The sequence below is a fragment of the Acartia tonsa genome, chromosome 13 (assembly GCF_053477335.1).
Source record: "Acartia tonsa isolate MP-2025a chromosome 13, ASM5347733v1, whole genome shotgun sequence".
Taxonomy (NCBI): domain Eukaryota; kingdom Metazoa; phylum Arthropoda; class Copepoda; order Calanoida; family Acartiidae; genus Acartia; species Acartia tonsa.
In genome coordinates, this window is record NC_137272.1 from 7,634,454 (window position 1) to 7,661,997 (window position 27,544).

The 27,544-nt window shown below is 32.4% G+C and overlaps 1 protein-coding gene across 1 annotated transcript; it reads left to right on the plus strand.

The window, feature by feature from the left end:
- Nucleotides 1-747: 747 nt before the first annotated feature.
- Nucleotides 748-27,544, plus strand: LOC145304440 (transient receptor potential cation channel subfamily A member 1 homolog). The gene is made up of 35 exons (XM_080146320.1): nt 748-845; nt 1,100-1,206; nt 2,397-2,467; nt 2,893-2,957; nt 3,738-3,823; nt 4,432-4,489; nt 5,060-5,156; nt 5,642-5,709; nt 6,018-6,150; nt 6,737-6,827; nt 7,133-7,208; nt 7,806-7,895; nt 9,260-9,346; nt 9,883-9,937; nt 11,097-11,136; nt 12,108-12,202; nt 12,584-12,639; nt 12,872-12,936; nt 13,817-13,875; nt 14,546-14,661; nt 15,540-15,634; nt 16,019-16,111; nt 17,364-17,447; nt 19,455-19,494; nt 20,690-20,764; nt 21,898-21,968; nt 22,893-22,989; nt 23,326-23,430; nt 24,064-24,131; nt 24,565-24,697; nt 25,014-25,109; nt 25,548-25,700; nt 26,129-26,162; nt 26,796-26,877; nt 27,460-27,544. The coding sequence occupies exons 1-35, from the start codon at nt 759-761 to the stop codon at nt 27,542-27,544; spliced, it is 2,913 nt and encodes a 970-aa protein (XP_080002446.1). The 5' UTR covers nt 748-758.

Genomic DNA, 27,544 nt, shown 5'->3' on the forward strand with positions numbered 1-27,544 from the left:
AAAAAATATTTGCTCTTAAGAAATTAAAAATTATAGCAACATTTTTAAAAACTGAGAATTATTTTAGTATTTATTTTGTATTTACTGAAATAAATCAGTAACATTATTAATGTTTGTTATATCATAAGTGAAAAAAGTGCTTTTAAAAAGTGGCTTTAATTTTAAAGAAATTCATATATAAAAAAAAGTTTTCTGCCTTAAGTTTGTGTTTCTCTTTATCTAAGAAATATTTTATTCAATTTACATAGAATAATTCTATCATTTAAAAGTCTTGTGTAAGAAATACTTTAACAATAAGGTATTACTTTAGATTTTTACTAAAATTTCCAATTAATCATGTCATTATTTAGCTTTTTTTATTTCAAATCTTTGAAAAACCTTTAAAATAGTTATTTATATGACGATTTTGGATCTTTTTTAATTATATAAAAACTATGTAAAACTATATCCAGCACTTGCGACTACGCCCCTAGATGCCTTTTGGGGCGTTGACATGAAGGTTGGGGACACTGTGCTTTAAATTACACTGGTACCCACGCTATTTTATTCGTTGGCATAAAAATTGGGTACTTTTAGAGAATTGTCATTGGTTGATGTAGAACTAGTGGCATCCAAACTTTTAAACCAATAATTGTTACCTTCAGAAGAAGCTTTGCAACCTTTTAGTTCATGCAGTTAGCAGGATCTTAAGCTACAAACATCTTTTTACTTTTATGTAAGGACATTAAATTTTGCATGAAATAATTCTCAGGATAAAAATGCCAAATCAAAGAAAATCGACAGTGGTGACAATTTGGTATCCGCTAGACAGTGTCAAATATGACTTCTATCAAATATTAAAAGAGGTAGGACTATTCTTTCAGCAGTATTATTTTTTTATGTTAAATATAGCCAAATATGATACAATACATGATTTTTCAGTATGGCTTATAACTGGTTCTAACTAGGGAATTTTTGTCGTCATGTTAGGTTGCTAATATAGCCCTCCATGGCAAGTGATTGGAATAGGATAATGTCAAAATATATCGTTATATTATCCAGCTGGGAGAAATATTTTATCAGGTTTTGCAAGAATCCATCACAATATATATCTTATCAGCATTGTGAGAAAGATGACCTTGATGGGCTGACAAACCTCATCAATAATAACCAAGAACGAACACCTTTAGATGAGGACAAGCTACAAGAAATTTATTCAATAGTCAGGTGGGGTTTAAAGAATATTTGTTTATCAGTCAACAAGGATGACAACATCCATAAAAAGAAGCTCTGAAAAGGTAGGACAAACCGACATTAACACTTGTTTAGTGTCAGAACTGAATAATCAGAATATAAATGAATAAGAATCAAAGCAAAATTGTGAGTAAATTTGTTGAAAAACTTCTTGATACAGGATAATGTTTACGGACATACTTACATTTTTAGGATTTGATTATAGAGTTGCTTATAATATTGTACTTTGTTGTCCCAGAAATCAATATACCAAAAATCAGAACAATCGGATAATTAGATCACTTAAAAATTTGTTGTTAAAACAGTTAAAAATCAACATGTTTAAAATGGACATTCTGGTACCGATTATAGAGTTGCTACGCTTTCTAAATCGTACCTATCTACCACAGGAATCAACATGCCAAGTCTGAAATTGATAGGACAATTCTAACATGCCCAAATTAACGAAAAAGCTATCCGTCTCGGACGGACGGACGTACGAACCGACCCTAATTATAGAAAAGCTTCGCTTTTAAAAATGACAAAAATAAGTATCAGAGTAGGGAAAAAGGTAAAATATCAAGAAAAAAACGGACGGACAAAGTAAGTTATAAGTTATAACCCTGGTGCTGAAATTCAGCCAATTAATTCAATTTGAAATCGCCGAAAATTAAGTATTTTTTGGCGTAGAGTTGGCGAAAAACTTGTTATTTTTGATGTATCGGAAGGGAAGTGGGTAAGAAGGAAAGAAACAAGGGAAGAGGGTTTTAGGGAAATTTTTGGGTAAAGGGGTGATTACCCCCCTTAAAAAAAATTTTACGCCCCCCAAATAAAAAAGCTTGGACGCCCCTGGTATACACATCACTTTCGATTTCATTATTTTTTGAAGTAACAAAAAAATATTCATGTTGCTATTTTACTTTGGAGGGTAAGAAGGGACCCTTCTCTTATATACCTAGTTATAAATCTTACCTGGACCTGCAGGATCTTGACTATGAAGGTAAACCATATTGGTTCAGATGTGTTTGAGATTTTAAGCTACAGACAGACACTCATCCTGTTACTTTTGTATAAGGATTGCTTATTGGTCATACATAGTATTAAGAATATCCACAAGTAAAGTATTACATTTTTCATTGATAGCAATTGAAAAAAAATATTTTTATAATTATTGTATTTTTTAGGGATAAACCAGTTATATTGAAGTTTTTGGAAGAAAATGGTTTCAGATTTATGCTTGGACATGAAATACAAGGTTTGTTTATTCTATTGAATTACACTAGCGGCTTCGCCCCTAGCCTCTAGGGGCTTTGCCCCAAGAGGTGATCAAAAAAAAAAATTCGTAAAAGGACCAAGGAAATCTTTAGCAAAAAAAAATAGGGGGGATTTTTTTATTTTTGGGGGCCTAAATAGCCTAAAACCACCACAGGACCAGTAGGTATATTACCTTGAAGAGTAGAATCGGTTCAGTAGTTACCGAGATCTTAAGGGATGGACAGACGGACAGACAGACGAACAGACAGACGGACAGACAGACGGACAGACAGACGGACAGACAGACACACAGACGGACGGACAGACATCATTCTACTTTGTATCATAGATAGTAAAAATAAGGGAAGGGGGGTCAGTGCTCAATGGCCACTTTGGGGAAAGGATCAAATTTATTATATTTTTTAGAAAGACTTGATATAAAAGAAGAAAATTTTCAAGAAAAATGCAACAAAGAGCCACCTGATCCTAAAGTAAGTTTTTATCCTTAAGTAACAAGATGTCTGTCTGTCTATAGATTAAGATCTCGCTGACCACTGAACCGATATAGTTTTGGTGGAAAGTACTTCCTTGTGAACTTTATTAATAGGAATTAAATTTAAGGCCTAGCCCTATTCTGACAAAACTGATATGTATTTTATGATATTTATTTTAATATTCGTGGAAAATTTTTATATAATTAGATGCTATACATGATTTTTTAGTGAGACTGTGATCCGGCTGTAATCCAGCGGACATTAATCGGTTTCGAAGCCATACTGGACATTACGTTAAATTAACTTGAAATGAATTACTTTAAACAACTTGAAATTAAATACTCTAAATCACCTTGAAAGTCTTTTTAAGTTGACCATGAAATATTAAATTTTAAGATTATAATTGTTTGCTTTTATGTTGATTTGTGTTTGTTTAAAGCGGATTAATTGAAATGTATTTGACTGTAAGACATACAAATTCAAGGATTCTTAGGGATGGGCAATAATTTATAATTATTCCCGATAATGACAAATAAAACTAAGCCTGTTATAGATTAAAATAATTGGTTGAAAAGTTGGAACACTGCTTGTTAGGAATCAACCAATAAAAATTTAATAGAAAAGCCCAAAGTTTTTGAGCCAACAAATAAGATTATGTAGTTCAAAACTTTGCGCACCAGTCTGATTTACAGTCCATTGTCTACTCATTTCCTCATATAGATTACATTTCTTTAGCTTCAGACAAAAAAAAAATCTTACTACTTTGTAATATTATAGGATATATTTCACACTGCTGTCTTAACTGGTGATGATAGAAAAGTGGAATTAATGCTTAAAAATGATTCAAATCAAGATCTTAAAATGTAAGTATTTGAACTATTTTTGAACTTTTTACAGAAAATATTCTAGTTAATTTTTACAATAATAATTCCTATGACCATTAGGTATAATGTCATAGACGAAGCATCTTCATAAAAAAATCTTAAAATATTACATGCATTGTTACTCTATAGGTCTTATTGTTCGTTTGTCTAACTTTCTGATTAGTTAGGCCTCGCTTTTATAGATGTCATTATTCGTTTAAAATCCTGTAAGATAATTTGAAACAAGGATGAAAATATCCAAACAAGTAAAGCTCTGAAACGGTAGAACTAACGAACATTAACACTTGTAGTGTCCGAACTGAATAAGCAGAATATTAATTTATAAGTCTAAACATAATTCGTAACAAAACTTCTTAAAAACAAGGATACAGTTTTAGGACATACTTACATTTTTTGGACTTGTTTATAGAGATGATACACTTCCTAAATTTTATCTAATTGTTTTAGAAAGCATCATGCAAAGTTTGAAATCGATATGACAATTCCAACTGGTTTGAATTAAATAATTGAGCTACCAAGTCGGGCGTGTGGACGAACCGACCCTAATTATAGAAAAGCTTGGTTTTAAAAATGTTCCAATTATTAAGGAAATGTTGTGAAGAAAGCACAATTATTCATCATTTAGCTGAGAGAGGAAATTTAAAGGTGATATGATAGTCGTTTATCGCATCGTATTATAGACAACTTTCCGTGGATATTAAAATGAATAATTGTATGTTTAAATCCAGTTTTGTTAGCCGCGAGGGGCCGAAGGCTCGGGCTAACAGGCGTTTATCGTTAATAAGTGCATATTAAAATTTTCCTATATATTTAAACCTTTAAAAGGAAAAGTTTTAATATTAAAAGAGAAGCATCTCTATAATCAAGTCTTAAAATGTCCTAGATAGTATCCTGTATTTAAGCAGTCTTGCAACAAATTTAAATACAATTTTCTCGTATTCATTCGAATCCGGTGGATAGCAACCGGTTCTCATCCATACGAAAAAACTATGTCTAGCATCGTATTATATCCAGCTTTCTACGAATATAAAAATGTACAATCATAAGATTAAAACTAGTTTTTTAGCCCGTGCCTTCGGCATCTCGGGGCTAAAAAAACTAGTTTTGATCTTATAATTGTACATTCTATATCCGCGGAAAGCTGTTTATAGTACGATGCGAGAAATAACTATTATTAAACTTATAAGATGATAGTTGTGTACCTTTTAATTTCAGATTTTGCAAACTATTTGGGAGTTGCGACCTACAGAGTTAGATGATCTTATAACTATTAAAGATAACAGAAATAATTCAGTACTTCATGCAGCCGTAGGTAAAACTTTTGTTCTCCTTTTAACAACAAAGATACTCTACAATTTAATTTGTCTGTCCGTCTGGTAGTCCGTCAGTTAGTAACGCTACAGGGGAATTTTAACACAGATTGCCGTTTTTGTCAAGTAAAATTACCAATTTCCATAGATTTTTTTTTCATTTTAATTTCATTTTTTGTGCTTCGCTACTTATTGATGTTCACATTGTTTTCATTTTTAATACTTATTTATCGCATCGTATTATAGACAGTTTTCCTCGTATATTAAAATGAAAAATGATAAGATTAAACCAGTTTTGTTAGTCCCGAGTGGTTAACAAAACTGGTATTGATTTTATAATTTTTATCTTAAAATTCGCAGAAAATTGTCTGTAATTCGATGCTCTACATTATTTTTCAGCATGTCTAAGAACCGGTTTTTATCCAGCTGATATTAATCGGTTTTGAAGCCATACTGGAAAAGGCTGTAATATTATTGCTAATTTTAGATGGAGAGTCTGAAGAAATAGTTTTATTTTTATTGGAGAAAATTCAACATTTAAAAAATTATGAAATGGTGTGTTTTTTAATTTTGTATTTGAAGTTTTTAAAATTTATTTAGGAATTTTTTTACATGATATAATTTACGCAGGAAAAGAAATGCGACTTTTTATAGATGACTGAATATGCAAACAAAATAATAAAAATATTAAGCCTTTTCCTTCCAAAATCTGTACACAATTCTTTCAATTGTTATCCTATTGGCAGATTTAGATAATATTGTCTCCAAATTATCTCTATTGTTTTATGAATACTAATATTATAATTATTGGTGAATTATACCATACAAATATTGATAATATTAAAAGCAACCTGTATTTTTAGATCCATACATTTAATTGTGACGGGGAGCTAGCCCTGCATAGCGCAGCAAGGAATAATCAGCTGACAGTTGTGCGCACTATAATTGACAAATACCAGATATTTAAACAGCATTTAAACACTCTTCCTGAATCACCTGTAGGAAAGTTTTTAAACAATAAAATAGCTCTCAAAGTGACTCTTGAATTAATTGAAAATTAGTGGTGCTAAAAAGAATTCGTTAACTTTCTTTGTTCATTTTCATAATTTTCCTTCTTTTTTATATTAATGAAATGTGTTGACACTTATGATAGTGCCTAAAATATGACGTCATAAAATAAAACTGACGAATGGTAGGCCAGTATGTCGACATTTTTTAAACGCTATCACCAGTTTCAAATGTGTCTACAAAACATTTATGAAAGTATTTTTATGACATTGGGATGTATGCATATAGAAATCACGAAACCTCAACGATAATTATTATATCAGATCTTTAGTATAGATGTATATACAGATAACTACCTCCTTACTTTTCAAATTAATATTGGTTGATTTTCAAAGACCCAATTGGGAGCCGGCGAAAGGTCATTGGGATAGGAAAATACAGTTATTTTACCCCTTCCCCCTCTGGTGTTATACTCTAATAATTTAATAAGTTGTCTTTAATTAACTCCTATAAAATTAGTTTAATCATGAAAGTATTATCTTTATTATGCTTTTTAAAACTAAAAAAAACTTGACTGTAGATCAAACCAACAATCTATCTGAGACGCCATTGCACATAGCAAGTTTTAGAGGTTATGATGAGATTGTAAAACTGCTTCTAGAAAAGTAAGAAACATGTTTTTAGTAACGGAGCTACACTATAATTGAACTTTTGTATGTTCTTGTATAATTTTTCTTTGATTGGTCACATACAAAAACACTATTTTTTATTGGCTTAAATTTAAAACTTTTTAATTTTACGTGATTTTAAAGTTTAAGTGATTTTCCTCTTCATCAAGTTTTATGTTTATTGTATGACACTGCTCTATAGTAAATATTTTCCCGATATCCATTCATAATTTTGAGCTTCGCTACTTATGAATATGTTGTCATCCTTGTTTTAATAATTATTTTAATTTATCTTTTTTTAGAGGTGCCAACACTAAGATAAAAGACCACAGAAAATGTACCCCCATAGTTCTTGCTGTCATCAAAAGCCACACAAAGGTCGGATTTAGTTTTAATTAATGTCAGCAAAATCACTTTCAAATAAGGATAACCAATATTACCCATTCGGTAGATTGAAATTATTTGTTGAAAAGTATAGGCACATGAAAATATGTATAAACATTAATCTTTAACAGCACCTGATAAATACAATTACCCATTTGGCGTACCTTACGGTCAGACTGGTACCCGAAGTTTCATAGCCATGCTATATTATCAGTTGGCTCAAAATTTTAGTTAATTTTTTATAGAATTTGGATTTGTTTGTTCAAAAATAGAAGAAATTATATTATTATTTTTTGTTCGTATAGTGTCATTTGAGAGTTATATTAATTTATCATTCATTGGCTTATCCATTAAAATTTGTGCATTTTATATTTATGAGTATAACCTATCAAATGCTTTATTAAAGTCCAAACTACAAAATATCAATTCTTCGGCTAAGACCTTCAGCAATTTTTAATTAGAAAAATTAAGCCTTTGCTAGATTTTGGGCTATTTTCTATCTCTTTTATTTGTCATTCAAATTCAGACCCTCTAGATGCTGTGTCGCAGCCGCTATATTAAGATTTTAATGATTTTGTAATTGTAATTAAGGTTATTGAGTTGTTAACAGGGTGGGGTGATGAGTATCCGGAAAATATTCTTCATCGTATTGTGGAGAAGAACAACATTGATATGCTTAAGGTGGAATAGTTATTTATAGCATTCTATTATGAACAACTTTACGCGGATATAAAGATATACAATTATATAATTAAAACTAGTTTTAATAGCCCCGAGCTGCCGAAGGCAAGGGCAAACAAAACTAGTTTTAATATTATGTATGTAACTTTGTATATTCGTATCAAACTGTCTATAATACGATACAATACATGATTTAAATTATGGCTTAGAACCGGTTCTAATCCAGCGGATATTAATCGGTTTTGAGGCAATATCGGAAAATGTTATAAATTATAATTTAGTAGCACCTATTGTTAGAGTAAGGGAATTGGCAGCTTATAACAACGAAATTAATTCACAAATAAATCACGCAACCTATACATAATTTCATTTGTCGTTGGGGGCCAACACTTGAAGAATTGACGACCTTTACATCTGTCCGCAAAATATTATTTTAGATTTATTTCGCTTGTTGATTATACCTTACTTCTTGGGAATTGATAATAATTCCATTGTTTACTGAAGATCCTCAAAAAATAACTAAAAACAAGGCGTTTTTCTTCAAGTGCCTAGCAGTGCACCCTTTCTTTTTTGAAAATAATATGATTATACAGTGTGTTTTTTTTATGAGAACTTTTTTGAAAGCAATTTTACCCCACTTATAGTTATCAGAATTTAATGATTAATGGCTTATTTTCTTCGTTTTTTAAGGCAATTAATAGAACAACAAAAAATATTTCAGTTTTTATTTAAAAAGTACAGTAAAATCTCAAATTCAAAACTTAGGTGTCAACATCTAAAAATGGTTTTAGCGCATTTTTCTTATGCTCAAATAATCAACCTTTTGCAAGAATGGCTGCTAAACACTTCAAAGTTGAGATATAGAGCTAAAAATGTATACAGATACCATTAGGGACATGTACTAGAAAATATCAAGGTTTGAAGGTCATATCTCAACCAGGGAGGGAGTACTGGCCCCCCAAAGTCGACTACAGAAAATCAATTTTTTTAAGAAAAATGCGCTAAAACCATTTTTATATGTTGACACCTAAGTTTTGAAATTTAGATTTTACTGTACTTTTTAAATAAAAACTGAAATATTTTGTTGTTGTTCTATTAATTGCCTTAAAAAAACAAAGAAAATAAGCCATTAATCATTAAATTCTGATAACTATAATTGGGGTAAAACTGCTTTCAAAAAAGTTCTCATAAAAAAAACACACTGTATTTGTTCATATTTTTTGAAAATAAGGAAAGAGGTATATTTTTCTTTTGCCTATGGTTTCTTTACCTAACTCTGAGTTTATTTTTTTTAAATATAGGGGGGTGGGTTTATTGCTTTAGAGAAATTGCTAAAAATTCAAATGACTTAATATTTGTTTTAGATTTTGTTGAAAGAAAGAAGCATAAAAGAAATGCTGTCCTCTCTGGATGAGAACGGTCAGTCTGTCCTTCACATTGCTGCAAAGCATGTAAGAATAGTTTTGATAGCGCAGCAAATTTTTGATTGTGGTATTTCCGTCTGTACGTCTATCCATCCTTTCTTATATAATGCTCTATTTTACAGAGAATCTTTACCGAAACTTTCGAAGCTGTACAAAGTGTCTCAAAAAATCAGCCATGTGACGTCATAAAAATCAGGGATGAGAGGAGAAGTGGGAGAGAAAACCCCTAATAAAGAGATGTATAATCCTTCATTTATACGACGTCACATGGCTGATTTTTTAAGACGCTTTGTAAAGCTTCAAATTTTCAATTGGTATCTTAAATAGGAGCCATAAAATTCGCCATTCCCCAATAGAGTTACTACGGACGGACGGTCAGTCAAATCAAATTTTATTTAAATTTTTATAATCGAGTAATACTCGATACTAATTATAACATACTTAAAAAAAAATATTTAGGCATAATTTGTTGAAAATCTTTAATTCAAATAAGAAATAAAATATTAATTTTGTCCAATTTTTGCTCATATTAAATTTTCAAAAACATCATATGTTATTTTTAGGGTTTTCTGGAATGTTTAAGTTTATTGATCGATGCTGGCATTAATATTTTAATCAAGGAAATTTATAATAATTGTATTCATAATTATTTTTAAGCAAAGCTTTTATACAAAAACTGACTTTACTGACTGCAAAATTAATAAATTGGAATTGTCTTTTGGCTTTCAATTTTTTGATTAATTTATTACTAAAAAGTACAGAGAGGAATGACAACAAACTGTTTATGACACTAGTCCCCAACGTTTAATAACGTTTTCTTATTTGTTAGCTTAACAACTCTGGGAACTTTTATTTGATTTTTATTGGTTGGTTTATTAAGTAAAGTGTCCAAACGTTTCAACCAATAATTGTAAATTTCAGAAGATATAATTATGTGTATCATCAATTTTTGGATGTACACCATAATTCTTTGGCCATGGTCTTATCCCTTTAGATCCCTGAGAAAAAAAAATAAAACCTTTTCAGGGTTCCACGACAAACGTAGGAGTGGAAAAACATCGGAGTGGACAAACGCAGGAGTCCCAAACGTCGGAGTGGGACAAACGCAGGAGTGGTACAAACGTCGGAGTGGACAAACGTAGGATTTTTGGGACAAACGTCGGAGTGGACAAACGCAGGAGTCCCAAAAAATTTTTTCGATTTTAATTTTTCTTTTTCTTTTGATTTTTTTTCAATTTAGATTTTTTTTTCAATTTTGAATTTTTTTTTCAATTTTTATTTTTTATACAATCCCCCCCGCCCCCCTCCCTCGGTCCCCTTATTTTTCTTAGTTAGGTTAGGTTAGGTTATAGGCCAGGGGGCCGAGCGCTGCGGCTAGGCAGGCTAGGGAGCCGAGCGCTGCAGCCATAACCATTATATTGTAGACAGGGGTATAAAAAAAATTTCAAAATTGTCATATTATTAAAATAGCAGACACTCCTGCGTTTTACTTAAGCCATGTCTACTCCGACGTTTGTCCACTCCGACGTTTTTCCCACTCCTATGTTTGTCCACTCCGACGTTTAGGACTCCTGCGTTTGGGACTCTTGCGTTTGTCCACTCCGACGTTTGGGACTCCTACGTTTGGGGTAGGACCCTTTTCAGGACCTATAAGAAGCTACCCTGTAAAGAAGAACCATACCTGTTAATCGAGATCCTTAAGTACAAACAGACAGACAGACAAACAGATAAACATATAGACAGACAACCACTTACTTTATTATAAGAATTGATTGGCAGGATAAGTGGGGTAACAATGCTTGTCATGTAGCCGCCAGGTAAATTCTAATAATATTTTCAGTATGGCTTCCAAATCGTATGATATCCGCTGGATTTAAAACGGTTCTGAATCATACTGAAAAGTAATGTATCATATTATAGACAATCTTCTACAAATGATAATGTCCAAATCATAAGATCAATACCAGTTTAATTGTCAAAGGTCTTTCTTCCCTCGGGGCCACAAAAAAACTGTTATTAATCCTTTTCATTTTGCTATCTGCGGAGACTGCAAAGTTTTGATATTTTATTATTACAGTATTGTTTCGAATTCGGTTAATTTCTGCTGGAAAAGAATCGATTACGTTGTAATCAACTATCCCCTGAGATATCAATCTGTCATAGTCCACAGTGCGTTCGAAGGTGCTTTGACTTTTGTGTCAGAACCTAAATTGGGACATTGCATTTCATTACCCTAGGTTAGTTAACTTCTGAAGTGAGTTGATTCATGACCATTTTTATCAGTTGCTTTGCTAAGGTCACGAAAATTAAGCCTTAAATAAATCATATATAAAGAGGTTTTATTACAGACTTTATAAAAGCAAAGTTGTTCAAAATTTTAAATATATAATCTTTGCTTTTCTTGTCATGATTATGCGGTAACTCCTAGTGGATGAAAATTGAACTTGAAATTTTCAAATCTAATTTTCTCAAAAACGGCTGCATTTTATATTTTATTGAAAAGTGAAATAAAGTTACCCAACCTATGGTAATGAAATGCACTATGTCCCAATTTAGGTTCTGACACAAAAGTCAAAGCACCTTCATACGCACTGTGAGTCGGATTTAATTTGGGAGAAATTGAGAATATTGTATGATTTCCACTTCACACCAAGCCCCCTCCCCCGTTCCAAACAAATAAAAAAGCTACAATAAACAGAGATTAGTTTTAAAAGATTAAAGAAGATAAATTGTTCCCTCCCCATTCTCTGGCTGTTTCACTTTCTAATTATTTTCTATTAAAATTTAGACATGGCCATGATAGAGTTCTGAAAAAGTTGGTTAAACACTCTCCACATCTTATTATTGATAGAAATAATCTTGATCACTCTCCCGCACATTTAGGTAACGCTTTTGTAGTGTAGCTTCTGTATTACAAAGGTATATTTTAATACATTTATAACTTTAGATGGACTGTCAGACAAAATAATCCGATAAAATTAAAAAGTAATTTTAGCAGATGTTTAGTTACATATGATTTATTCCACAAAGTTAGTGTTATCTTAAGAAATTCTGCTATTCACAGCTTACATTAATATTTTTGTTTTGTTACTTCTCCTCTCATCTCTCTCATTTTTATGACGTCACAGGGCTGATTTTTTTGACACTTTGTCCCGCTACCACTGTGGTTTTTTGGTCCAATTTATAATTAGGGATCTAGATCTAAAAATTTATTTTATAGAATTAATTAGAATTAATTTACTCATTATATTTTTATTATTATAGCTGCTTTGTATGACAAACCAGATTGCCTTGAACTATTGGTCAATGAAGGATGTAAGGTAGAGTATTTAAAAGCATAGCTGTCCTGAATGTAGGGTATGTCAATCTGTAACGGATACATTTATCCTATCCGTTGATTTTTGTAACAGTTCAATTAAGAAAGCAAATCAAATCTATTAAATACTAAAAAGTCCCTATGTCCATTATACCAATTTTTGATTTTTGAAAACCAAATGTTTTATAATTACATCATCCTATTTATAATTGGTTTGATATATTAAATCTATTTAGACCCAGCAGCAAAATAAAGACAAGTATGATGTTCTTGACTGTGCTGCTATCTCTGGTAGTTACAGGTAAACCTATCCAAGCAATTTTTTAGGGGTATGGGGGAGGGAGGGAAGTTGAAAGAATTGTAATTTTTCAGAGGGTTCTGTTTTCTTCTTCATAATTTTATTTTTATAAATTAAAAAAATTCTTTTACGTTCCTAAATCTTTGGTTGATCCTTGAAAATTAGTTAAAGCGAATGAATTTATCATAAGTTAAGTTTAAATTCTTTTTAAAAATACTTAATTGGTCATTATAATTAGATTATAAGAGAATCAATATGTACAGGGTGTCCTATTTAAAGTGTTTTATGAAATAACAAATTTCATAAAACATGCATTTATTTCCTTCAATATATAACATTTCAAAAAAATTAATGTAATTTACTCATACACTTTGAAATTCGATTATTTATATCTGATTCATCACACGAATGAAATAAAAAAGACACAACCCAATCTTTCCCGATTTTGTATAATTTTTGAGGAACACGATTCCAGTGACGTCATATTTTTCTTTCCCGAAAAAGGGAAGGGGGGAAGAAAATCTCTTCAAAAGAGATGGGGAAAACCCCCTTTTCTCCCATCTCTTTTTTTCTTCCCTCCTTCCCTTTTTCGGGAAAGAAAAATATGACGTCACTGGAATCGTGTTTCTCAAAAATTATACAAAATCAAGAAAGATTGGGTTGTGTCAATAAAAAAAATAACTGTCTTTTTTAAAAATTATTTATAGCTGACTCAGTACACAAATTAAATGAAAAAAATAACTGTCTTTTTTTACTAAAATTAGTACACTTTCTAACCAAGAATATGGCCAGGTTTCACCGCCAGCGGTTTCCAATTGGCTGATTTAGATGGTATGCATCTAAATCATCTATGTATATTTATTTTTGTTTTGTTCTTTTTTAGATGTGTAGAAATCTTACTCGACAATGGAGTTCCTATTCAGCCATACCCTAAAACTGAAAGTAAGAATTAAAAATACACTACTTAGGTTGCCCATCAACTTATCCTTCTAATAAAGTAAAAGAGTGTCTGGGTGTAACGAAGGATCTTGCTGACCGCTAAACCGATATGGTTCTTCTTTACAGTATAGCTTCCCATAGGTCCTGGGCAGGTTTACGGTTATTTTGGGGAAAGGTACTACATTTCTCCCAAGAGAAATAACTAAAAATCAAAAAAGGGGATATTTTTGGTAAACAGCTGATCTTTAAATAGATTGAAAAGAAAACATTTTATGTTTCCTTTGAGGCCTCTAGGGGTGTAACTGTTAGTATTATAAATACTAAAAAGGAAGGCAACATTTATAAGTAGCGATGATAACGATAGACAAACAGACAACCTACACAAAACATTTCAGCCGTCTATCCTAAATAGCAGCTGACAAATTTTCGTTTTCACCAATGCCGTTTCTTACAGACAGACTGACGGACGGAAATTTTGAATTATTGAATAGAGGATTATATTTCTAGGTCACAATATTAACTTAGATCATAATTTTAAAGCTTTTAATTACAAAATATGTACAAAAAAGTTAAAGTTACAAATAAAATTTGATTTAACGATTTTTCAAATAAATTGGAAGATTTTTCGTAGACAATATTTTTTGAAAATTATTTATTTTAATATATTATTTAGTTCATAAACCAGTGCACTCTCGCGGGGAGTGTGAGATCTGCCCCCCAATGAAGGTGGTCAATGATCCAAAGCTCACAACACCCCTACATCTAGCAGCACAGTATGGACATCCAGAGGTATAATACGTACATACGGACGCACAGGCAATATAGCAACTACGCTTCTAATAAGATTATTTGGTGCTTTCTCTCCTGTAAAGCACTAAAAATCTTCAGTCTTATTTTAAAATAAATAAAAAAATAACGAGGGGTTAGTTAGTTTATTTCCTATGCCGACTAACTCCTGCGGGGGACCCTATACATCCATTCTGGTGGGCTACCCAGCAACCAATATAAACTGTTTAAATCCTTGTTATTAAGGTTGCTAAGCTGTTACTAAATAGAAAGACTAAATTTTCATTGTTAAGATATTAAAGTAAAAGAATATAGGGAATATTGTATAATAAATATATAACGGAATATGTAACTTTTCCCATAAGACGGGGACCCCGTACCGATTTGTATAGTGTCGGAAGTATAAAATAGCCAAACTCCTACAAATAAACAAAAAAATTTGACAGTTGACCAAAATTGTCTCTTTTTCTTGGGGCAGGTAGTTTGTCTTTTCTATAAACTTATATATACTTGTTAAAAGCGAAGCTTTTCTACAAGTATGGTCGGTCCGTCCGTAACTGTTAGCTCTTTTCGTTAATTGATACATGTTAGAATTGTCCTATTTAATTTAAACTCTGCATGATGATTCATATAACAGTTAGGTATGACTTAGAAAGCGTAACAACTCTATAATCGTTACAAGAAAGTCCGTGTGTCCATTCAACTTTTTTTGACAACAACTTTAAAGAAGTTTTGCACTAAATTTACATACAATTTTGTCAGAACTTATAAATTCATATTTTGCTTATTCAGTTCTGACACTCTACAAGAATTAATGTACTTTTGTCCTATCGTTTCAGAGCTCACCTTTTATGGATATTGTCATCCTTGTTAATATTAAGGTTGCAAAGCTGTTACTAAATAGAAAGGCAGAGTTTTCATTGTTGGATCATAGAGAAAGAAACTCCCTGGAAGTAGCCATCTCAAGCAAACAAAAGTAAATTATTATAGGTTTTTGTTTAGTTTAATCATTGAGTAAAGGGGACTTTTGACTGTAAATTACATTGGTCTTCAAAGTTATATAATACCCGTTGGGTAAAAAGCTTAGGGTACCTAATTGTATTTTAATTGGTTAGTGTCAAAAAGTAGTGTTTAAACTTTTCAACCAACAATTTTATTTTGAAAAAGGGGTAGTCTTGTTTATCATAATTGAGGATTATCCCTCAAGATCCCTATATTGTATTCTAGACTGGCCAATAGCATTAGAGACTGCATGGACAATAAATTGTTAAATTTAGGACATGGACTGTCAAACGGACAGATTTACAATGCAATGTATGTTTTATAGAGAAGCTTTGCCATTAACAGTATTTTTTTCTAGAGAGGTAGCAGAAGTGATACTTGACTATGTGCCAGGGAAAGAGGCATTTGAACATCTAGAGGATAATACATCTTATTATCAATGTATTAAAAGGTACAGATTGCATAACCCTATATAAAAGTAGCCGGATGTCTTTGTGTAATGAAGGATCTCTTTAGCTACTGAGACGATATAGTTCTCCTTCACAGTGAAGCTTCTCATAGGTCCAGGGAAAGTTTGGCACTATTTTGGAGGATGGCACCTACTCCCTTCCTAAAGAAATGCCCTTAGAGCAACTAAAAGTAAGGTACCGAATCTGTTCTATTTCGTGTCCGTAAGTCCGTAATCCTCTATGCTTAGAAGTGCTTTTCTTCAAACTGTCATGCGAGTCCTCCCCAATTCGTTGATGCCTATCGGGCCGTAACTATTTGGTACCTATAACTGCGGAGCTAACATGTAACCAATAACACCTAATCTATCCTTAAAGGACGCCTGAAAGAAATACCACGCTTTAACTGCTGAAAGACTGCCACAAGTAGACCCAATACCCCAAATTTAAAGCCTTCAGCTTCAATATCAAAAAAGTTCTAGGCATTTCAAATAGCATTTTATGTACAATGAAATTTTTGAAAAATTTCCAATGCTTATAAAAGAAAAAACAATATTAAATTACGTCGCCTAGACACAAAATTATAACCTTATCTTTGTCAGAAACTTAGATTGCCGGTAACTGATTACATTTTTACAATAAAAACACCACATTTCATAGTCAAAATCTATGGAAAAAAATTCGATTTAAATTGCATTTTTAAACGACAATCATAGTGAAAACAAAGGGGGAAACTAATACAATCTCAGCTGTGATTGGTAGTTAAGCTGATACAGCCTTCTGATTGGCTACAGTACACTCGGTACAACACAAGTTAAACTTAATTTTTTTAATGATTTTGACTATAAAAATGGGTTTTTTTATTGTAAAAATATAATTAGTTACTGGAAACCTAAATTTATGACAAAAATATGCTTATAATTTTGTTTCTAGGCTACGTAGTTTAGTTTCAAAGTTTTCACCATGAGCATTGAGATTCTTTCAAAACTGTCATTGTACATAAAATGTCATTTAAAATGCCTAGAACTTTTTTGTTATAAAAGCTGAAGGCTTCAAATTTGGGGTATTTGGTCTACTTGTGGCAGTCTTTCAGCAGTTAAAGCGGTGTATTTCTTGCAGGCTTCCTTTAAGTGATAATCTAATAAACAATTTACTACCCACCACCTCTCCTCAAATTATCAATTCATTTAAAAATAGGGGGGGGGGGGGGAGGTTACTGTGCTTGACTAGCCACTTTGAATGAAACTGCTTTTTTAGGATACCAAACAATCCGTTGATGCAGATGGTTCACAATGACCAGTTGGAGTTGTTATGCCACCACTCTTCAAAGAAGGAAATTGAGTAAGTAGAAACCAGGGAGTTTAAGGGATAAGACAATGGACAATAAATTGATGTAAGTACCCAATTATGATAGACAATATTAATGTTTCTGTAAATTAAAATTGTTGATTTTTTTTTTAAAAATCATACAATACTTTGTAGTTTAAAACCAACCAATTAAAATTCAATACATTAGACATGGCTTATGAGTCAAAAATAAGAGTATAAAACTTTGGGTACCAGTGTAATTTAGAGTCCAATGTCCCCTCCCTCCTTGGTGTAAACACAAGGATAATAATGTCTATAAGTAGTGCAGCAGTCACAAGCTTATAACATTTGACTTATATTTTTATGTTTTTCATGGATGTTTTCATACTTGTTTAAATAATTTTAAGTACACAAAAACTTATTTGTTTTAAAGATAAGAAAACATGACAGGAAATTAAATAGAACATTTATAATTTCATACATTAACCCTTAACGGTTGGGGGGGGGGCGTTGAACGCCCCCCCCTCCCCCTCCGGTTTTTTCTATCTCATTTTCTGTGTGTGAAAGATAAAGAGCCCAAACTGCGTGACTTTTTAAGTTTGGGTATCACACATAAGAGTTGGAATTTTTTTAATATCTCCATCCTGGCGGGCACAGGATGCCAGCAAACCTGGCAGGGTCATCCAGGTAAAGAGCAAAAATATTTTTTTGACTAAAACAAAGCATTTTATCATACTAAAATACTAAAATATCCTCTAGTAGTACATCCTGATATGATATACAGGTGTTTAAGTCACTTTCAGGTTCCAGGTTTGATCCTCAGGTCTCCAGAAATCTTTAAAAGGCTCCTGTGGCGCAATTTTTGACTTAGAGACTTCAAGTTTTAAACTTAAGCTTTTCTTACATGTCTACATAACGTATTAAAATTTCATTAGCCGTTTTCCCACCGACCGCCGACTGCGACGGCTGGCAGCTGCCAGGTACAGCGGCGGCCGCTAAAATTTATATTTTGATATTTCTAATGTAAAATTTACATAAAGATAAACATTTTCTGGAAAAAAAATTTTCTTCTAGCTTCAAAAATAAGAAAATTACAGCTGTTTGAAATTTTTTAAGGAAAAAAATGACCTAAAAACAAAGGTTGTTAAATAAAAGGGTGAAGGAAGCGAAAATTGACTTAGACTTTTAAAAGGTCGGAAATTCATTATCAAACAGGGGACTTGCACTGAGATAATAATGGGGGGGCGTTGAACGCCCCCCCCCCCCCCCGACCGATTAAGGTGCGGCAAGGGGCCCGACTGTAAAGGGTTAAAAGCGGTTACGCCCCTAGAGGCCTCTAGGGGAACTTGAGGAGGAGTTGAATTTGATAACCCATTTTTTTTCTCAAAAAGGGGTGGTGGTACCCTCCTTCAAAATAGTTTTAAAAACCTTCCCAGGACCTATAAGAAGTAATTCTATAAAAAAAAAGACCCATATCGGTTCAGCAGTTAGCGAGGTTCTTCGTTACAAACAGACAGACATCCTGTTACTTTATTTTTATCTACTAGTGACTTTGCACTAATCCATCTTGGAGCTTTGGTTAGCCCCAACTATTTATTTTACATTTAATAACATTTTGACGGACCAACTAGCTACTCTATAATTAAATTTTTCTTAACGCCAGCCAGTCCGTAACGCTATGGGCAAAATGTAAATTTTCTTAGCTCCTGTTAATGATAGACAATTTATATTTTAAGTTGAGATTCTTTTGGCATATTCGCATCCAATCTATACATTTTGTCCGCCTGTATGTCGGTCATGATTCAAAAGACATAATTTTTTATTTTTTGCATATTATCTCTCTTTCTTTTCTTTGTCATTACAACTGAACATCTGCTTTTTAACTTACTTTGTCTGTTTGTTCAAACAATGATGGTCAGCCTTGTTTAGTTTTTAGCAAGTTAAAAATAGTCGTATCTTTTATAAATTTCTTTGTTCATAGTAATAATAATAATAGCCTACAGAAGAACATTTTAATAAATTATAAATAATATTATTTAGGTTAAGATGGGATCGTCTGCTTCCATATCTAGTAATGCAGGTAGAGATATATGGGCGGTGCACAATGCAAGTATCTAAGGGGAAAAGACAATGGCTGATAAACTGATATATAACCCCAATGATTGTACACAAAATTATCCCTTCTGTAGACTACAATTAGTGGTTGAAACGTAGGACACTCAGTTAAACAAACAATCAAAAGTTGTTTAGCCAACGAATAGGAAAATGATAGTTTGAAACTTTGGGGGCTAGTGTAATAAACAGCCCAATTTCCCCTCCCTCCCTGGCGTTTTCCATCAACCCCTCTCTGAAATAAATTGGAAATATTGAGACAATATTCGTTTAGATCTTTAGCTTTAGACAAAAAACTTTACTGCTTTTTTCTAGGGGAGATTTTTCTTGGGAGGGTGGTGATACACTGCATAAAAATAGTTATAAGTCTTTCAAGGGCCTATGATAAGCTACATTGTAAAAGAGAACCATATCGGTTAAGCGGTTAGCTAGATCTTATTGTACAAACAGACAAACTCTCAGACATCCTTTTACTTTTATATAAGGATTATACACATTTTAAAACATTCCTTTCCTAAGACGTAATTTTTTCACTGCAAATAATTATGTTGTTAATAATATAAATTTCCTTTTAGCTAATCATTTTAAAATTTTGAGGTCATTATCTTTTTTTTCATTGAGATTATAAATACAGTGTTTTTAAAGTCAAGTATTACTACATGTATAGTAGTTAAGCAAAATAAGCATTGGACAACGTTAGTTATAAAGCATATATTCAGTTGAAATGATGAAATATGCGGTAATCATTAAAATGGACGTAAGGCCAATCAGGTAACGATTATAGAGTTGCTATGCTTTCTAAATCGTACCTTACTATTTATTATAGGAATGATCGTACAGAAATCGATAGGACAATTCTAACATGTCTAAAATAAGAGCTAATTGTTACGGACGGACGGGACCTGATTATAGAAAAGCTTCGCTTTTAAAAATATTTATGTAATTTAAAGCATGATAAATAAAGACTTACTGGAGGCTCAATGTAAAGGGTAATAATACAAATAGCAAAGTAAAAAATAAACCATGGATTTGCAAATGGACAAAGTTACTCATATAAAGCACATGTTCAGTGGTCAAAAAAAGTTGAAAATTTATAAAGAAGTGCATAAAATGATAATAAATGTTGTCATCCTTGTTTATTATTCAAATTATTCTTGTCGTAGGCATTAATGTATGTAATATTCCTCATTGTTATGACCACCTACTGTCTCTATTTCTTCCAACCACCCTCTACCCAGGTAAAAACTAGTATGACACCATCCATAAGTTATGACCACTTACTGTCTCTATTTCTTCCAACCACCCTCTACCCAGGTAAAAACTAGTATGACACCATCCATAAGTTATGACCACTTACTGTCTCTATTTCTTCCAACCACCCTCTACCCAGGTAAAAACTAGTATGACACCATCCATAAGTTATGACCACTTACTGTCTCTATTTCTTCCAACCACCCTCTACCCAGGTAAAAACTAGTATGACACCATCCATAAGTTATGACCACTTACTGTCTCTATTTCTTCCAACCACCCTCTACCCAGGTAAAAACTAGTATGACACCATCCATAAGTTATGACCACCTACTGTTTGTATTTCTTCCAACCACCCTCTACCCAGGTAAAAACTAGTATGACACCATCCATAAGTTATGACCACTTACTGTCTCTATTTCTTCCAACCACCCTCTACCCAGGTAAAAACTAGTATGACACCATCCATAAGTTATGACTACTTACTGTCTGTATTTCTTCCAACCACCCTCTACCCAGGTAAAAACTAGTATGACACCATCCATAAGTTATGACCACTTACTGTCTCTATTTCTTCCAACCACCCTCTACCCAGGTAAAAACTAGTATGACACCATCCATAAGTTATGACCACTTACTGTCTCTATTTCTTCCAACCACCCTCTACCCAGGTAAAAACTAGTATGACACCATCCATAAGTTATGACTACCTATCTATCTATTTCTTCCTTCCACCCTCTACCCAGGTAAAAACTAGTATGACACCATCCATAAGTTATGACTACCTACTGTCTGTATTTCTTCCAACCACCATTTATTTAATATCTGCGGAAAGCTGTCTATAATACAAGGCAATTAATAAAATACTGCATAGTCAAGCAGTGTTATAAAGGTTCCCCTGCAGGGGTTAGGCATAATAAACAAATAGCCTTCCATCCGTTATATTAAATTTATTTCAAAATAAGGGTCGGAGTTATTTCTAGGTTAGCACTTTGAGTAAAAGCACTAGACACAAATAAAAAAAAATACAATATACAGGAATAGGTCACTTGAAGCTGGTTTTAATATAGATCTATTCAATTTATGTATTTAAAAATATTTAATATATTAAATTTTCTAGGGAGATGAATCTTTATATAAATTAGAAAAGAATCAAACAAATAAACAAGTTAATTCATCTTCTATTTTTAGGTATGTAGTATTATAGTATTTTAATCATTGTACCTTTTTCCGGGGAAATGCGGGTTTCAGACAATGCCTGTTAGTCAGCCAGTCTGTAAAGCTAGGGGGGAATCGGGATTTATTCGATTGCTGCCAGAGATTCCTATAACATATGCACATCTACTCTATAAATTATTTGTCTGTCTGTTTGTCCATCATGCTTCAAAAGACATAAACCTTAGTTTTAAAGGTATCCTGATTTTATTTAAGATTTTTTGTATTTTCTTTCTCTTTCTTTTTATTGTCATGACAACTGAACATCTGCTTATAATTTATTTTTTTCTGGATGTCCATCCATACTTTTTGAGCTTCGCTACTGTTTTCATGTTATTAGTTTGTTTCTAGGGCACCACTTATAATTATCCTTTTTAGTAGGGAAGCTACTCTATAATTTTAGATGTCCGTATGTACGTCTGTCTGAAACGTTTTCGGGGAAAAAACATGATTTTCTCGGTTCCTATTCAATATAGACGGCTGACATTAACAGGGATAGAATAAGTTCACATTTTACATAAAGTTTCATAAAGTTTTGCTTATTAGATGGGGTGCTAGATCGATTCATAACTTTTATGCTTCGCTACTAATGGATGTTATCATCCTTGTTTTCATGTTATTAATTTGTTTCTAGGGCGCTTCTCATGATTATCATTTTTTGTAGCGAAGCTACTCTATAATTTGAAATGTCCGTATGTACGTCTTTCCGAAACTTTTGGGGGAAACATGATTTTCTCGGCTCTTTTTCAAGATAGACGGCTGACATTGACAGGGATTGAATTAGTTCACATTTCACATATTTCTACCAAGTTTCATAAAGATTTGCTTATTAGTTTGGGTGCTAGATCGATACACATTTTTGAGCTTCGCTACTTATGGATGTTGTGATCCTTGTTTAAGATATGAAGATAACGCGGCAATGATCATACTTCTGGCATTCATGTTTTTCTTTGGTGCTATTCTTCTCTTCATTGAAATTCTACTTTTTCAATCTAAGGTAGGTAATTAATATTCAGGAAACCTTATTTAAAAATAACAGAATGCCTACTGTCTGTCTTTCTGCTTTGGAAGGTTTATAACTATTTTGCAGGAGGGTATCACCACCCTCCTAAGATAAATCATCACTGGAAAAAAAAACTAAAATTAAGGGCAGGGAGGAGTTAATGACCCCCCGCCCCCTCTGCACCTTGTTTTTAGAAGAGGGGTAGCTTTACAGTGTACTTTAATATATACAGGCTTAATCATTTTCAATGTGGCTCTAAGAAACCCCCTTTCTCTCTGTTTGTAAAATATTTTTTAAAATTTAAATATGTTTTTATACCATTTCTTTAAGGTCCGAGTAAACCGATGGTATATGAGATTTACAAATGTAATTATTTTGTTTCTTCTTATCTTGATGTTTTTCTCTTCATTTCTTTCCAACTCACATACAGGAGAGGTAGGTTCATTGAGATACGGAAAGTGTCAAGTGTGACGTAATAAAAATACGTCTAAACCTATCTTTTTTTCAGGGTTTCCTTTCCCACTTCTCCTCTTATCCTTCCTTTTAGACGTATTTTCATGACGTCACACGTGACATTTTCCGTAGCAGTAGGAGTAGCATTTCGTTTTTATTTTAAAAGAAGTAGAATGTTTGTTTGTCTATCTGTGCCGTTTTAAATACTTCCTGTTTTCAAATTTTCAGTTTTGTGTTACGAAATATAAACCTTTCTAAATAATTGAATTTTCATAAAAATAATGCAAAAGTAAGAATCAAACGCTTTGTGGAAGTCAAAAAGACACAAATTATACAAATTATTTTTGTATGTAGCTAAAGAATTCGATAACTCCTCTATTTTATGAAAGCTTAAACAAAGGAGTGGTTTTATGCTATGTTTTACTTTTTTTAGACCTTTAATTAAGAAATCCTACATGGTTGACACTACGATAGAAACCCCAATTAAAGTTTTTATTCAATAGGAATATTCCAACATGTCAAAATTAAAGCTTTTAACTATCCTTTCATGAACCCGGAATAACAGTATATGCATAAAACCTTTGCTTTAAATAATTTAATTATTATTCCTCTCAGACCTGGAATCGTCAAATTCGAGCTCTACTTCTAACTTTTTCTTGGATGAGTCTTCTAAGATTTATACAGTAAGTATAACAATATCTTTTAGTAGTGAAATGTTCGTTTACCTGTCCATTAGTCTATCTGTCAGAGATAAACTATTTCTCAGCTCATTTTCAAAATAGATGACTGAAATTTTCAGGGATTAAGTAAGTTTAAATTCTGCATACTTCTATAGAGTTTTATTGAATTCCCTTATTGATTGGGTTGCTAGTTCAATTCCTAGATTTCATGATTTTCTCGACTCCTATTCAAGATAGTCGGCTGAAATTTTCAGAAATGAAATAAATTCACTTTTTACATGTTTCCACAAAGTTTCATTAAGATTTACTGAATGGTTGGGTACTGGATCGTGGATGGAGGAGGGGGTTATTATACGAGTGTTACTTTATCGTTCTACTTTGTATTATATCAAATTATGATATTAAAATTATACTGTAATCTACTTATTATGTTTAGGTTTATCCCCCACATTGGAATCTATGTGTTGATGTTTAATGAAATCCTATGGACAGTATTGAAGCTCTGCACTATCTTACCTGTCTTCATCATTGCTTTCTCATTCGGATTCTATGCTTCGTTTGGACATTTGGTAAGTCTGAGTCCATGTAAAAATTGTTCTATCTACATTTAAAATTGTTCAAATAGACATGATGATTCCTGTGATGACAGCTGTGTAAAATTTAGAAAGTGTAGCAACTCAGTAGTCATTAGCAAAAAATCTGTATGTCCATTCAGAAAATATTTATTTTTTTACTTGTTTTGTAAAAAAAATTATGTTATGAAATTATCCTATTTATTTATTTTTTTAATAAGGATTTAAAGGCGAATCAGCGAAGTAAGTTAATGTTCGTTTGTCTTCCGGCTGTGCTTTGCTTTTATAGCTAGATATTGTCATCCTTGTTTAGAATGCATTCCACACCTTCCCCTGGGCCCTGTTAAAAGCCATGGTGATGGCACTCGGTGAATTTGAATTTGGAGACCTTTTCCATGGCGATGAAGCTGTAAGTATACATGAGACTTCGAGTCCGATTATTTTCCGCTGAATTAGAATCGGTTTTATTCCTAACTGAAAAAATCGGATATTTTGTCGTATCATATTGTAGGGAATATTCAATATTAAAATGGGACAGAGAAAAGTGTCTTATGTGAAATAATAATACGTCTATTATCCATCTCTTTTTTAGGGATCTCCTTTCTAACTTTTCCTCTCATCCTTTCTTTTTAGACATATTTTTATGACGTCACTTATGACACTTTCTGCTGTCCCATATAAAAACCATAAAAAGATTTTCGGGCCCGTGCCTTCGGCTCCTGGGAGCTATCAAAACTGGATTTTTTATTTCACTATCCGCGATAAAAGATAATTTATAATTGCTCGTAATTTGCGCATTTGACTCTGAAAATTACCCACTTTTCTTATTTTTTTATTATAATCGTAGTTACCAGATGAAGACGCTGTGGCCGCTGTTATTGTTTTTATTGGTTTTGTTATGATCATGACCATAACTTTGGTTAACATGATCCTTGGTCTCGCTTTTGATGATATTGCTCAGATTAGAAGGACGGCACATCTTACAAAACTTGCGGCTAAAGTAAGTTAGAAGCTGATCTGTAATTACCTTTGTCTCTATGACTGTCTATCTGTCTGTCTATTTTGCTCTCTGCCTGCTGTTGTGTCTGTCCGTCTGTCTGTATGTATGTCTGTCTTTCGAGTATTGCTCGAATTAGAAGGACTGCACATCTTACTAAAAAAAGTTTATTAGTAAAAAAGCTTATTACTTTGTCAGTCTGTCTGTATGTCTCTATGTGTGTCTTTGTGTATGTCTGTTCGTTTGTCTGTTTTATTTATGTATGTGTGTCTGTCGGTTTGTATTTGTGTCCCTCTGTCTGTCGGTAAGTATATATGTCTATAAATACATCTGTCTGTATCATGTCTAAATGTACTTATGTATCTATGTTTGTCTTTGTATTTATCTGTCTTTGAGTAAATAGAAAATATGATGTAAAAAATATAATTTAGGTTGAAATTTTATTCCAACTCGAAGTTGTGGCTGGTAAGTCTTCTTATTGCGTAAATTTTTTTTATTTTTGTGACTTTTTTAGACATTTATCGCCTTCTTTAAAATCAGAGAAAAGGAGTGTTTATTACACTAATTCCCAGAGTTTTTTTTAATACCAATTTCTTATTTGTTGCTTTATATTTTTGGGGACTTCAATTGAATTTTAATTGATTGAATCATTCGGTTAAGTGTCCAAACGCTTTAATCACTTATTGTAATCCACAGAAGAGGTAGTTTTGTGTATTTTTAATGTAGAAAAGAAATTTGTAGGGTTAGGTTGATTGATGTGTACAAAGTAACAGTATAACACAAATTATTATTAATGCTTATACTTTAGATAATTGACTTAGTTGATTTTGGGTTGCGGGTAAAATTATGTAGTTGATTGTAAAATTACCCCTTCAAGTGATTAAAACTAGTGGTTGAATCGATTGAACACTTAACTTAATGAAAGATCCAATCAAAATTAACTGAAGTCCCTAAAGTTGTTACGCCAACGAATAGGAAAACGTTGTAGTAAAACATTGGGGACTAGTGTAATAAACAGCCCATTGTCCCCCTTTTGTCTCTCAAAAAAAAAATTTATATTGTTGATTTTTTTTCTATATTAAGTTGTTTTTTTACTAGGTTCAAGACAATTTGGAATTTTTTCTGGCTTTCTTCAAAAATTTTCAAATTGTCTCAAAAAAACTAGAAAATTCAGAAAAAAGTAAGTAATCCTTACATAACAGTAACAGGATGTCTTTCTGTGTGTAGGGAAGTATCTCGCTAAATGCTCAACCAATATGGTTCTCCTTTACAGTCAAGCTTTGGAAGAGGGTTATTTTCGCTTCTGAGTCAACCCATTCAAATTTAAATTTTGTTTTTTTTCTTCAAAAGTTATAAAAAAATTCTAGGGGGGTAACTTTTTTCTAGGGGCGATTTCTTTTGGGAGGATGGTGGTACCATCCCCAAAAATAGTTATAAACTTTCCCTGGGCCTATGCAGAGTTACCTATGTAAAGGACAACCATATAGGTTCAGCGGCTAGCAAGATCCGTCTCGGTGGCTATACCAAACGAGTGTTGCCGGTGCGCCAGAGGTGAGCCAGATCGCTAATGCCATTTTATTTAAAGATCAATATGAGGTGCGCCAATCTGGATCCAGCTCAGATACATTTCCTTGAAAAGCACAATCTAATAATTTCAAGGTTTCAAAAGATCTTAAAGGACAAATGAACAGAAAGACAGATAAACATTATTCTTCTTTGTGTATATGTTTTCTTTAAAATAACATTGTGTTCTGATTGATAGGATTGCATACTGGATGGGACAATCACATGACCAAGAGGATTCCCACTATTCATTTCAAGATTATATCAGGATTGAGTCCCATTAA

What these genes read in the sequence shown, in the direction of transcription:
- LOC145304440 (XM_080146320.1), top strand. Translation starts at nt 759, where the DNA reads ATGCCAAATCAAAGAAAATCGACAGTGGTGACAATTTGGTATCCGCTA. An exon ending in ATGCTTCGTTTGGACATTTG is followed by an intron (nt 24,698 to 25,013) that starts GTAAGTCTGAGT and finishes ATCCTTGTTTAG; the next exon opens with AATGCATTCCACACCTTCCC. An exon ending in TTTTCCATGGCGATGAAGCT is followed by an intron (nt 25,110 to 25,547) that starts GTAAGTATACAT and finishes TTATAATCGTAG; the next exon opens with TTACCAGATGAAGACGCTGT.